The sequence below is a fragment of the Zychaea mexicana genome, assembly GCF_025766255.1.
Source record: "Zychaea mexicana strain RSA 1403 chromosome Unknown BDB00scaffold_80, whole genome shotgun sequence".
Classification (NCBI taxonomy): Eukaryota; Fungi; Mucoromycota; class Mucoromycetes; order Mucorales; family Lichtheimiaceae; genus Zychaea; species Zychaea mexicana.
Window position 1 is genome coordinate 128,072 of NW_026516743.1, and position 12,208 is coordinate 140,279.

Here is a 12,208-nt window from a genome sequence, read left to right on the forward strand (position 1 = left end):
AAGCTACTTGCGTTGCTTAGAAGAAGGTCAACGCGTCAAGTGGATTGCCCGAACTTATATGCATGCCGACATTCAAGGGCAACGGCGGCGACATCCCTTTTCAACGGTATATGCCCCGACACGTAGCAAAATCCATCATCAAAAATGTCAACGCTCAATACAGATTGTACCGTCCCACAAGCTTTATAAAGTTTACAGAAATCAACTCTGTTATCATTGAACCGGGAAAGAAAAATCTAGAGAATTGGTTGCATTATTTCGCAAAGGGCAGCACAGCATTATTTTATTTTATGTATATACACGATCATATGCTCCTCTTTTCTACTCTCGAGCAAATCTCTCTTATTCTTGCAATACCACTTTGCTGATGTCGATATTCTGCATCTTTCCCTAAAACAGACACAGCGACACGCCTTTATTTCATCACTTGCCGCTAATCCTCCCTTTCTTGGTGCTCTTTATACCCCCTACCCCTATTGCCAATGATTGGCAGAACAATAAAACAATGTAAGCAACTAGTTAAATTCGCTATTGTAATATGTCTTTCTCTGTTATCGGTTGCTCTACTGCAATTACTACTGCTATAGATCAATATGATTGCGTACATGTTCAACAAAAAGAGGAATGTTTCGTTTTACGGTAGATCATGATACTTTTTTTCCGCTTCTTGAAGTGTCTACGACGAAGTGCTTGCTTCTTTTCCTTTATCCTTTTTTTCTACTTCTTCTTTCGTTGTCGACGACGAAGTTGCTTCTTCTTTGTCCTTCTCCTCTTTTTCTTCTTCTGTTGTCGACGATGAACTTGCTTCTTCTTTATCCTTCTCCTCCTTTTCTTCTTCCGTTGTCGACGATGAACTTGCTTCTTCTTGATCCTTCTCTTCTGTTTCTTCTTCCGTTGTCGACGACGAAGTTGCTTCTTCTTTGTCCTTCTCTGTTTCTTCTTTTTCTTCTTCCGTGTAATTGTCGTCACTTCTGATTTCTCCCGCTTCATCTTCTTGTATCTGTCGCTAAAAAAGAATCCAAACTGTTGGTCCATATAGTCTCACCAGAAACTCAAAATGTTATAGATTACATACTTGATTTAGATGATATTCAGCCTGTCGGGTTTCGAGAGCGATTAATGCTTGACGCATTCCCTATACGTTTGAGTAACAGATACACGAAATATAGTTAGAATGAAAAAGAATAGTGACTTTGGTATCATTGACCCTGTCTGCTGAAAAACAACTGATCGCCACTCATTCCCCCCTCCACCAATAGCAGCCAATAATTTAGACATTCACATATATTGCGATCGCTTCTGATGAGAAATGCTTACCTGAAGTTCGACAGTGAGTGTGTTCCGCAGGTCCCTAACCATTTCATCGGTGTGCTCTCGCTGGTTGCCGAGAGTTGTGACAATTGCATCGATGCGCACTCGCTGGTCGCCGAGAGCTGTGAGAATTGCATCGGTATGCTCTCGCTGATTGCCGAGAGTTTTGATAATGATTTCAAGCTAGCAGTAGTAAAAAGAAGGGACAATGACGAATTCCCGGGCTTGCATTAGTCATACACTACTATACTGTCTATTCCAAAAGATTTCTCCACATCATGAAACCAATGCCAGCGCAAAAAGGGGAGCTTCTTTTTTTACCTCTTCCGTTATTGTTAACGGTTCAATTCCTTCTATTGTATTATTTTGAGCCCCGGCCGCTGAAGACGGTCCAGGAGCTGCTGCTGATGATGTGTCAATAGCGGTACCAGGCGTAGTAGAGGAGGTTGCGGGAATGAGTGATGGCATTGTTGTTCGTATTGTTTCTACTGTGCGTTGAAAAGCCGATAAAGCGTAAGAAATGGAGACATGGAACACGGCGAGAAAGAGGACGGACAAGGCAAAACAAGAAGCCAGGATGATGCACAGGATGAGAATGATGGACAGGATGTGAAATAAATGTTCGTGTTCTTGCATCTGGCGCTCTACCCACATCATAGGGTTGGAGAAAAAACTGGGTGAGGGTAAGGTGGGCAGTAACCACCCGAGAAGGCGATCCCAAAAGGCGGATAGCGACCACACCGACGACGTTTTCATATCACTGAAGGCAAGAATACTCGTGAAGCTGACGATAATGTTGATGATGATGTTGATGTAGTTCTTGGTGAGAGGGTAGACTTTACTTTTCAGATTTTGATTTGAACAGATCTCTTTATATAGTCTTCTTCCTACATGGAATTGCTCGAGAACAAGCGCGTAAATCATGCCGCTCATTGATTTTGTGGCGGTCCTAAAATAGGAAGTTGTTATCCTTTCATTCATTGTTCCTCTTCTTCCCTAGGACCTATCTTTTCGACCGCTATTGTTAGTGAGCAAAGAAACCCATCAACCTCCTTTGGGATTTAAATGAACAAATATAAAGTGGTCTCCTTCTTTATGCACATCTATTCTTTGTATGTTATAGAAAAATAACAATAAATGTATTACAACAAAGAGCAAGAATCAGCAGTACATAGCGGAGCTAGCAGCCGAATCTATTTTTGTTTGTTTAACGATGCCGTTCAGAACCATGACGGAGTGTGCTGCTGTCTTCACACCATATGTTTTGACGCTCAATTTCGAAATACGTGCATGTGGTGGGAAAGCCCCATTATGCAGCAGCCAACGTTTCCATGCTCCGCTTTCCTTGTATAAAAATAAAATGGAGATAGTAGGTGGCGAAGAAGCATATGAATTTTATTTTGCTAGAAAGGTAGAATATAGAAGCACCTTTTTTTATAAAAGATAAGAGTGTGCAGTGATTGGGTCAGGGGGGGTTTTTTTTTGGATATTTTTTTTGGCAGGCTCTCTGGCTCATCCGCTGTGGTTGCATTTACGGCAGGGTAAAATAGCAATCACTTTGACATTGGATCAGGAAGAAAATTACAAATGATTTCCCGGGAGTTGTTCTCGTCGTTGTTAACGTCACAGAGATAATGTATCAGCTTAAATCCGTTGACGGTAACGTGCGTCAGTGAGGGTAGCTGAATAAAGAGATGTTATCGTTGGTGGCATACTGTAGAAGCATGAAAAAGGGAGATAAAGACAATTTCGAGATCGTTGATCTGGCATCCAAACTGCGTGCTGATATGCTGGATTGTAGTATCACTTCACGTAGTTTGCTTGCATTTGCTTCGATTACGCTTTGGTCATGCTACAGGAAGCTTGTCGTAACAGTATCTCAACTTTTGCTCAGCTTGCCCGTTGATCCAACCAATGCAGTCATAAAGGAAGCCGAGTTGATCACGGGATACTTAATGCCAGCTTTGAAAACGCTCTTTGACGACGATGGAAAGCATATTCGTATGCGTTGGATGGCGACGGAACCCCTTGACGGAAGCAAAAGCACAATTGCCAGCAGATGGCCGGATTGTCTTATAACCATGTACCCTGAAGACACAGACGATGGCGTGAACATCGGATATGGGGAGGCCAAGCGAGAAAGCGAACGACGAAACCATTACCTGATCAACCAGGATCTGATTCGCCTTGCATTGTTCACGAAAAAAACCGTCGACGATACAAGCTTTGATACCAGCGCTTCACTAGCCATCCATGCTATTGGTGCCACTTTGACCTTCTATTTGCTCAAGATTCAAGCGGATGGCCTATATATCATGACCGAATTGGCCCATCTGGATGTTCCCATGGCTGTGTCCGAGATCCCTTCTTTCCTTACCAAGTTCACAACCTTGAAAAATGTCATCCATGCCTTTCTCAATGAATGCATTCCAAAGGCAACTGATACCGCTGCCTACCCTCAATCTTGGACTCGTCCTTTCTTGTCACCAAGTGATGAAGCGTTAATTTTGACCAAGAAAAACAGAAAACGCAGGAATCACTCTGGCTACGATCCCTAAAGCTTGATTTCTTTATATTCTCTTTTGTCGTGCTTATGTATTTTCATACAATTGAACATACATTACTTGTGGTTTCTGGTGTAATTTTGGTTATTTTGTTTCAAGCTGATTACGGTTAAGTTTACTTTGATTGGCTGGAGAAAAATCAAAAGAAAGTAATCACCGGACATTTTTGTGGTCTTTCTTCTTTGTTCATTAACATCATTATCTGCAAATGGGTACCCGGGACTAGAGTGGGCGGGCTTCTTTGTCTGTCTCCTGACAATAGCCGTAGTTTGCTGCAAGGCAAGCTACCGTGGTCGAGGAATCATTCTGAGTTGACTTGATTGCCCACCTTTGTGGGTGATGACAATAGCCTGATCTTCACACTTTGTGGAGTGACCGTGGTCGCCAGTTTGATAGTGTCTCCATTTGTATAGTGAGAACCAGGACTAGAGCGGACGGGCATCTTTACCTGTCTCCTGACAATAGCCGTAGCTTGCTGCAAGGCAAGCTACCGTGGTCGAGGAATCATTCTGAGTTGACTTGATTGCCCACCTTTGTGGGTGATGACAATAGCCTGATCTTCACACTTTGTGGAGTGACCGTGGTCGCCAGTTTGATAGTGTCTTGCTTTTGTTGATGGTGTATTGAACATTGCTGGTTAATCTCACTTTTTTAAGTTTTTTGACTATGTCCCTCGTTTCTTCCGAACCGTTTCAACAATCCAGTTGCTTGCGGCAAGTAATCTTTGGATGAACGTCCTCGACGCCAACTATTGCAGTTGATTGTCTGTCTATCATGTTCTTGGGTTTTTGGAAATAGTATTGTACTTACAGTATTTACTTCCTTTTTTCAGGTAAATATATGCTATGACCGTTCACAAGATATATCCCAAATACCTGCTACTGTATTTTGTTATTTTGTCATTTCGCTTTCCAACCCTGTGTATGGTTTGTCCACTGCCCTGCTTACCTACAATCTGTGGTTTCTTATCACACAAGTGTGCCAATGATTTTGACATAAATTTTTGCTTATGACAACTTGAACTTTTTTTCTAAACGGTGTAGACGGTGTAAACGGTGTAAACGGTGTAAACGGTGCATACGGTGTAAACGGTGTAGACGGTGTAAACGGTGTAAACGGTGTAAACGGTGTAAACGGTGTAGACGGTGTAAACGGTGTAGACGGTGTAAACGGTGTAAACGGTGTAAACGGTGTAGACGGTGTAAACGGTGTAAACGGTGTAAACGGTGTAAACGGTGTAGACGGTGTAAACGGTGTAAACGGTGTAAACGGAGTCAACCTCTGATTGGCTGACCCAAGTACCGGTTTGTCCGTCTGTCCGAAACGCTTCTCGTTGCCATAGCAACCGTGCAAACCACTACAGCATTGTTCATTATATCACACCCCCTCTCAATTTACGTTTATAAATTAAAGTATACTTTGACGCTTCTGCCCCATAAAGAGTCTCACTTATAAAAACATGACACCAAGATACAGAAAGGAAGCATAAGGAAAGGGACACGCCATCCAATATAAAGATAATTTTTTTTATTCAAAGCCGAGATGATATGCAACTTGAAGGAGGTATGCGGCATACTTGATATCAGAGGTAGATTCATTTTTTTATTGAATTGCGATAGAAATATCGAATGCTTTCATCTGTTGAAAAACGCTTGCAAAGATTTTTTTCATGGGCCAATTCCAAACAGCGCACCCAATTCATTTTGCCCACCAGCTTCTTGCGGAAGCTGATGATGAATTGCAGATCGTCATGCTTGTCAGAATCTTCTGCTGCGGTTTTCTTGACGCTGCAGCTTGGTAAAGGCTCAAGCGAGCTGTCACTGTCGTCATCATCCACATATTTTCGTTTGGCCGCATGGTTGAATTCCAGTGCACGTGACACGATTCTTTTTGCCTTGAGCGAGCCAGAGACGTTTTCAAGGGAAGCAGCCACCTTATGCAACAACTTTTCATTGTTACTGCAAATCGCATCAACAACATGTACCAAATCTTCTTTTTGTACAGTTTCCATATCAATGCACTCCATGGCCAGCCGATACAACGTTCGTACTGTCGAATGTTCAGGATGAGAATGACCATACAAGGTGGGCGATTGTTCAATCAGAAACATCGACAATGCCTGTAAAGATGATACGTTGGCATCGACTTCTCAGCACGATAGGCTTGGCTTTGACACAAGATAACAGCTCTTCGCCCAGAAATCAGAGCACAGAATACGCTGCATCTATGGTTTACCATCGACAGGTGTGAACTTGGTGATAAACGTCAACGGAGAGAGTTTATCAATGCAAAATACCATCACCAACGGATAGGATTTGTACACTTGTTTGGCGTTTTGACTGTATTTGAACAATCGTTCCATAGAAGCTTCATTCACGATGGCTTGTACCTCGATCAGAATTGGTGGCAATGAGTTTTGAATGCCCAGACAAGGGACATACAGAATATCGCTACGGGAGCCATTGTCCCATTCAGTGGTTGCGGTAGTATAAGTTCCTTTTGGGACATTCAACAGATCCGAGGTGATAATGTCTATGGCCGTTGATGTTTTTAGGATTGCTTTGCTCAATAGATCCGCTCCAGGCAACTGATCCGGTGGCAAGGGCGATGTATAGCTTTACTTCGTCAGGAACCAAATTGCGCTCTCGTCGACGTATATTGCCATCATTGCTATCAACAGGCACATGGTCTTGATGCCGGATTGCAAGTTCGACATAGCCTTGCTGCCTAACGATCGTTCCTTTTACGCGTCCGCCGCAATCGAACGTTGGCATTCGTACAGTGATCCTCTGGCGTTGCGCGGCGAGAACGGTGTTTTGATAGACATGGGAGCGCGAGCAGTAGGCAGTGAATGATACCTTGAATGCTTGCTCAGGGGCCCCCTCGTTCTTCAGCATATATCGATGCCCGTCGCAATTGATCACCTCATCCAAGATTCGCCCGATCAATTGATCATTCGATATCGATTCCATGTACGGTTCAACCATTACATAACAATAGAAATGATCGTTCTGCATACCATGTAGTAAATGATCAAGAATTTAGTGGAAAAAATCCAAAATGCATATATGTACTTACCGTATCATCTGCAGCAGGATAATAATCATTTAAAGAGTCCAACATCACCATGCCATCCAATAGAACAATCTCGGGTGGAGTGTCTCTGGTTCAGCATGCCACACAGGTTCTATGCGGTCTAGTATTACCACTGAAATCCGTTCCAGGCTTCTCACAGTGGCATCTCTTGCAAAGATAGTTGTTGTTGTAGTCAAAATTACCAGCACTAAGTGCTTCAGAGACAGTTGGTAAAGTAGAGTTCGGTTGGTTACGATGTTCAGAATTCATTCTGCAGTTAATAAAAAAAACAGTTGGAGAAAGAGCAGGGAAGAGGAAGAAAACACCCAAGCCCCTTCTTTCCAGGGTCAAAAAAATTCAGACTCCATGCGCTCTTTCGCGTTTGTTAATCATCTAATGATGGTTCTAGAGCAACTACTTTCTTTTACTATACACATCATCTTTCTGCTATCTCATACTTTATGTCAGCTAAATTTTAATTCCTATAGGACCATATATAAATATGAAAAAAGTGATGTTTGTTGGTGTATACATCTGGATGTGTCCAGTTGAGTATTTATCCCAGGTTGATAATGGGTGTTCGCGTTTCTGATGTGGGACAATGTGAAACCCGAAATTCCTCAACGCGAATTTTCAGCAGCTCCTATGATTCCTCTGCATACGGTGTAAACGGTGCATACGGTGTAAACGGTGTAAACGGTGTAGACGGTGTAGACGGTGTAAACGGTGTAGACGGTGTAAACGGTGTAGACGGTGTAAATGGTGTTAGTGGTGTAAACGGTGTAAACGGTGTAGATGGTGTAAACGGTGTAAACGGTGTAGACGGTGTAAACGGTGTAGACGGTGTAGACGGTGTAAACGGTGTAGACGGTGTAGACGGTGTAAATGGTGTTAGTGGTGTAAACGGTGTAAACGGTGTAAACGGTGTAAACGGTGTAAACGGTGTAAATGGTGTAGACGGTGTAAACGGTGTAAACGATGTTAGCGGTGTAAACGGTGTGAACAGTGTAGACGATGTTAGCGGTGTAGACGGTGTAAACGGAAACGGTGTAGACGGTGTTAGCGGTCGGTGTAAAAGGAGTCAACCTCTGATTGGCTGACCCAAGTACCGGTTTGTCCGTCTGTCCGAAACACTTCTCGTTGCTATAGCAACCGTGCAAACCACTACAGCATTGTTCATTATATCACACCCCTCTCAATTTACGTTTATAAGTTAAAGTATACTTTGACGCTTCTGCTATATAAAGAGTTTCACTGAAACTCTTCCCTAGATTTTTTTTGTGTTTCAGGCTACCTTTCCAACGCGGTTCCTTTGATTTTGCCATGACAACCACTGAAGAAAACACCCAGGATGAAAATGACAGTAAATGGATGTTTTGAATTTATATCTATCTAATATTTTGTTTTGTTAAAGGCCTGACTTATTTCGTAGTGCTTGATGACCTTCTTACGTTCAAGTTGCCACTGGATCAGTTGCCTGGAACGGATCTATTGAGCAAAGCAATCCTAAAAACATCAACAACCATAGACATTATCACCTCGGATCTGTTGAATGTCCCAAAAGGAACTTATACTACCGCAACCACTGAATGGGACAATGGCTCCCGTAGCGATATTCTGTATGTCCCTTGTCTGGGCATTCAAAACTCATTGCCACCAATTCTGATCGAGGTACAAGCCATCGTGAATGAAGCTTTTATGGAACGATTGGTCAAATACAGTCAAAACGCCAAACAAGTGTACAAATCCTATCCGTTGGTGATGGTATTTTGCATTGATAAACTCTCTCCGTTGACGTTTATCACCAAGTTCACACCTGTCGATGGTAAACCATAGATGCAGCGTATTCTGTGCTCTCATTTCTGGGCGAAGAGCTGTTATCTTGTGTCAAAGCCAAGCCTATCGTACGGAGAAGTCGATGCCAACGTATCATCTTTACAGGCATTGTCGATGTTTCTGATTGAACAATCGCCCACCTTGTATGGTCATTCTCATCCTGAACATTCGACAGTACGAACATTGTATCGGCTGGCCATGGAGTGCATTGATATGGAAACTGTACAAAAAGAAGATTTGGTACATGTTGTTGATGCGATTTACAGTAATAATGAAAAGTTGTTGCATAAGGTGGCTGCTTCCCTTGAAAACGTCCCTGGCTCGCTCAAGGCAAAAAGAATCGTGTCGCATGCACTGGAATTCAACCATACGGCCAAACGAAAATATGTGGATGATGACGACAGTGACAATCTGCAATTCATCATCAGCTTCCACAAGAACCTGGTGGGCAAAATGAAAAGATATATTAAAAAATATGCTAATCATCAAAACTAATTAATAATTAATATAAATTAATTTGAGATACTCTACCTATTAGAAAAATTGATATAATATATATTATGCTTTTTTTTACTTATTCATTAAGTAATTTTTCTATTATTTCTCTAAAATTTATATTTCCATTATTGCCTATATAATTTTTTTTTAGTTTTAACTGTTTTATATTTTTTTATTTTTTTTCTTTTTTTTTCATTAAACATATATATACAATATTACTGGTTCGTTGAATTTGATTTTCAAATAATTCTTATATATTCATTTTATTTATATTTGTTTTTTTAATGCGTTTCTTGGTAATATGTTATTTAGAATGTTTAGAGCATAAGTAATCAGGTTCACTATTAAGGAGATTAATTCTAATTTTTTTATGACATATATGTCCTTTCTTTTTTCTTTTTTTATAATTAAATGTACATATAGTTAGACTAGTATTTATAATCCAAAAGTAATTTTTTTTGTATTTTTTAATTCCTCTTTTATAATATTTTCCATTAAATTTATTTTATTTTCTTGTATTTTGTATAAGCTTTCATTTTCAAAATAATTATTTATAACTTGATATATGATATTTTTTATAGATAATTGCATAGATTCCTTACATATAAGAATTTCTTCATTTAACAAGACTATATTGAAAATTTTTGTCAATATATTTAGAAGTTATCTTTTTTATAAAATAAAAATATAACTTTTATTTTATTGACAAAAAAATTATTAGTTACTACTTTTTTCATAGTTTTTCATATAGCAACCAGTCTCCCATGTGACTTAACAGAATCCGAAACAATATACATGCATTATTCAATCTGGACATTCTTATGACTTGCTGCTGTACAGTATCTAGATTGTTATGTAACTTTAGTGTTAGCGAAACAGGTCTCAATGCAATGCCCAACTATGTTCGATATAATGCTGATAGCACCATATATATCAAATCATCAAAATTAGACTTGCTATTACTAGAAGCCTCTGGACCTTATTGTACTGGTGGCAGAAGTAGACATGTATTTGATGAACAATCAATGATGGTAAAATATCCAAATAAATTATATATGAAAAATAAAGTATAATATAAAAAATATTATAGAAATTTTAATAAAATTTACTTATGTTTTAATATATGTAAAAATACTTTAAGAGGAAAAATTAAATTTATTTGTTTTTACTATTAGCTTATTTTCAAAACGGTTTTAAAATTACTTAACATTTAAGGGAAAATCTAAAAACATATTATAAAAAAATATAAAATAAAAAGAAAAAACTTTTATTGAATAATCCCGGTGCAACAGTAGTGAGCATATCCCTCCTTTAGATGAGGAACTTGTGACGAAATCTAACTTGTCAATGAAATTTAAAGGTGGAAGGTTGCAGGAGGCGGCAAGCCTTTCATGAGTATATTAACAATAACAAGCTTTTCCATTAAATTAGAATTAAAATTATGTTTAGGGTTTATTGTTTATTCATCTTTGATCACATCAAAGCAGCATTTGGATGTTATATAATGCTTCTTAGTATCTTTAAGAGAAATCACAATATGAAACCATCATTGATCTATGAAGTACGAGTGTTTATTTATACACCAGTGCCAAAGGTAATATAGTAGTTTTTATTAAAATTGGGGTGATTATTACAATAGTTGACAGATTTTAAATTACCCTTTTCATAATTTAGATGATAACTATTATTATTTAAACATTTTTTATATACTTTGATAATATTCTTTTGTATTATTTTATTAGAATAAGGATTAGATAGATAATAAGGAGTTATCTTCGGGGATTGGCTTGGGTCACAAAACTGAGTCACCAGCCAAATTGTGACCTTACACACAATAATCGCATTGTAGAAAAAAATTGAGTACCTGCTAGGTAGGGATCCGTATCAGAACCGTAGAACCGGAACCGAACCGAACCGAAACCGAGAAAATACGGTTCGGTTCCTGTCAAGAACCGAACCGGAACCGAACCGGTTCTGTATAAGTAGAACCGAAGAACCGAGAGGCAGAAGATTGCAATCAGCGATTTTGGTAATTAGTATAAAGTAGGCTATAATGGAAGTTACGAACAATGTTATTCCGAAAAGACCACGAAGTAGTGTATTTGCAAGCCATACTTTATTGAAAAATTTAACAAAACCTGCAAAAGCAGAAGGGAGTAAAAAATAGTAAAGAAGATAAGAGAAAAAAATAAAAAAAACACTTCTTCTGACGGCAGCTTGCTTTCTCCGCCCATGACGCACATCATTACTTGTTCCTCTACTTTGCTACCCACAATGCATTTTTCTCCATGACGTACTACTTAACTAGATTTATCATGGCTTCTCGATCAGTTTTATCAAGTTTGTGCATTCCGTTCGAGATTGCGCATTCTGGGGCTCATAACAGAATTATCTTACCCATTCACCCTTTGCCTTTTATGAGACACTATACACTATACACACGTAGAGACACAGCAGCTGTATGTACTGCCGGTTGTGGTTCAATTCCTCCAATGTTACGATAACATATTGTACTAGTAATACTAAGTCGCTCTAAGTAAGTACTATAAGCTCCACTTTTTTTTGTAAAAACTGTGCTTCAATCTTTTAACCATGCAATGACCCACATCGTATGAGAATGTTTACATTCTGTTTCTCTTATTCATTTTGAGATCGCTGTTCAATGTACAATAATAAATTATTCTTTTTTACTGCAGTATTCAAGTATACCGCGACATTTGAACACACACATCAGCTTTCATTTAAAGATACCGAATCTTGCCTTTTTTATATACATGATGGGTTCGGTTCTTCGGTTCGATTCTTCGGTTCTACGGTTCTCGTCGGTTCTAGTCGGTTCGGTTCTTGCTTTAGACGGTTCGGTTCGGTTCCCTTTAAGAACCGAACCGAACCGAACCGTGCGGATCCCTACCGCTAGGTCACTG

The 12,208-nt window shown here is 39.5% G+C and overlaps 7 protein-coding genes across 7 annotated transcripts; 3 read left to right on the forward strand and 4 right to left on the reverse strand.

The window, feature by feature from the left end:
- Positions 1 to 676: 676 nt before the first annotated feature.
- BDB00DRAFT_941374 (uncharacterized protein) lies at positions 677 to 2,248 on the reverse strand (the record flags this gene model as incomplete). The annotated part of the gene is made up of 4 exons (XM_053129367.1): positions 1,633 to 2,248; positions 1,318 to 1,494; positions 1,076 to 1,135; positions 677 to 1,006 (listed from the first exon to the last, which is right to left on the reverse strand). The coding sequence occupies exons 1-4, from the start codon at positions 2,242 to 2,244 to the stop codon at positions 677 to 679; spliced, it is 1,179 nt and encodes a 392-aa protein (XP_052976108.1). The 5' UTR covers positions 2,245 to 2,248.
- A 931-nt stretch (positions 2,249 to 3,179) lies between these two features.
- Positions 3,180 to 3,686, forward strand: BDB00DRAFT_750969 (uncharacterized protein; the record flags this gene model as incomplete). Its single annotated transcript, XM_053118614.1, has 1 exon — positions 3,180 to 3,686. A coding segment is annotated over one exon (507 nt), but the record flags the coding sequence as incomplete, so codon positions are not given.
- A 755-nt stretch (positions 3,687 to 4,441) lies between these two features.
- BDB00DRAFT_595208 (uncharacterized protein) lies at positions 4,442 to 5,281 on the forward strand. The gene is made up of 3 exons (XM_053117971.1): positions 4,442 to 4,588; positions 4,708 to 4,796; positions 4,919 to 5,281. Exons 2-3 carry the CDS (start codon positions 4,721 to 4,723, stop codon positions 5,158 to 5,160), a joined length of 318 nt encoding a protein of 105 aa, XP_052976110.1. The 5' UTR covers positions 4,442 to 4,588; positions 4,708 to 4,720; the 3' UTR covers positions 5,161 to 5,281.
- BDB00DRAFT_595366 (uncharacterized protein) lies at positions 5,171 to 6,229 on the reverse strand. The gene is made up of 2 exons (XM_053117972.1): positions 6,111 to 6,229; positions 5,171 to 5,994 (listed from the first exon to the last, which is right to left on the reverse strand). Exons 1-2 carry the CDS (start codon positions 6,111 to 6,113, stop codon positions 5,470 to 5,472), a joined length of 528 nt encoding a protein of 175 aa, XP_052976111.1. The 5' UTR covers positions 6,114 to 6,229; the 3' UTR covers positions 5,171 to 5,469.
- Positions 6,100 to 6,489, reverse strand: BDB00DRAFT_769882 (uncharacterized protein; the record flags this gene model as incomplete). The annotated part of the gene is made up of 1 exon (XM_053119845.1): positions 6,100 to 6,489. A coding segment is annotated over one exon (390 nt), but the record flags the coding sequence as incomplete, so codon positions are not given.
- A 1,937-nt stretch (positions 6,490 to 8,426) lies between these two features.
- Positions 8,427 to 9,281, forward strand: BDB00DRAFT_769931 (uncharacterized protein; the record flags this gene model as incomplete). Its single annotated transcript, XM_053119849.1, has 2 exons — positions 8,427 to 8,768; positions 8,793 to 9,281. Coding segments are annotated over 2 exons (831 nt in total), but the record flags the coding sequence as incomplete, so codon positions are not given.
- Positions 9,282 to 11,151: 1,870 nt separating this feature from the next.
- On the reverse strand, positions 11,152 to 11,519 carry BDB00DRAFT_840984 (uncharacterized protein; the record flags this gene model as incomplete). The annotated part of the gene is made up of 3 exons (XM_053124800.1): positions 11,152 to 11,175; positions 11,238 to 11,467; positions 11,488 to 11,519. Coding segments are annotated over 3 exons (286 nt in total), but the record flags the coding sequence as incomplete, so codon positions are not given.
- Between the last annotated feature and the right edge of the window lie 689 nt (positions 11,520 to 12,208).

Coding starts and splice junctions, on each gene's coding strand:
- BDB00DRAFT_595208 (XM_053117971.1), top strand. CDS start 4,721: ATGACCGTTCACAAGATATATCCCAAATACCTGCTACTGTATTTTGTT. Junction 4,797..4,918: donor ATTTCGCTTTCCAACCCTGT/GTATGGTTTGTC, acceptor TAAACGGTGTAG/ACGGTGTAAACGGTGTAAAC.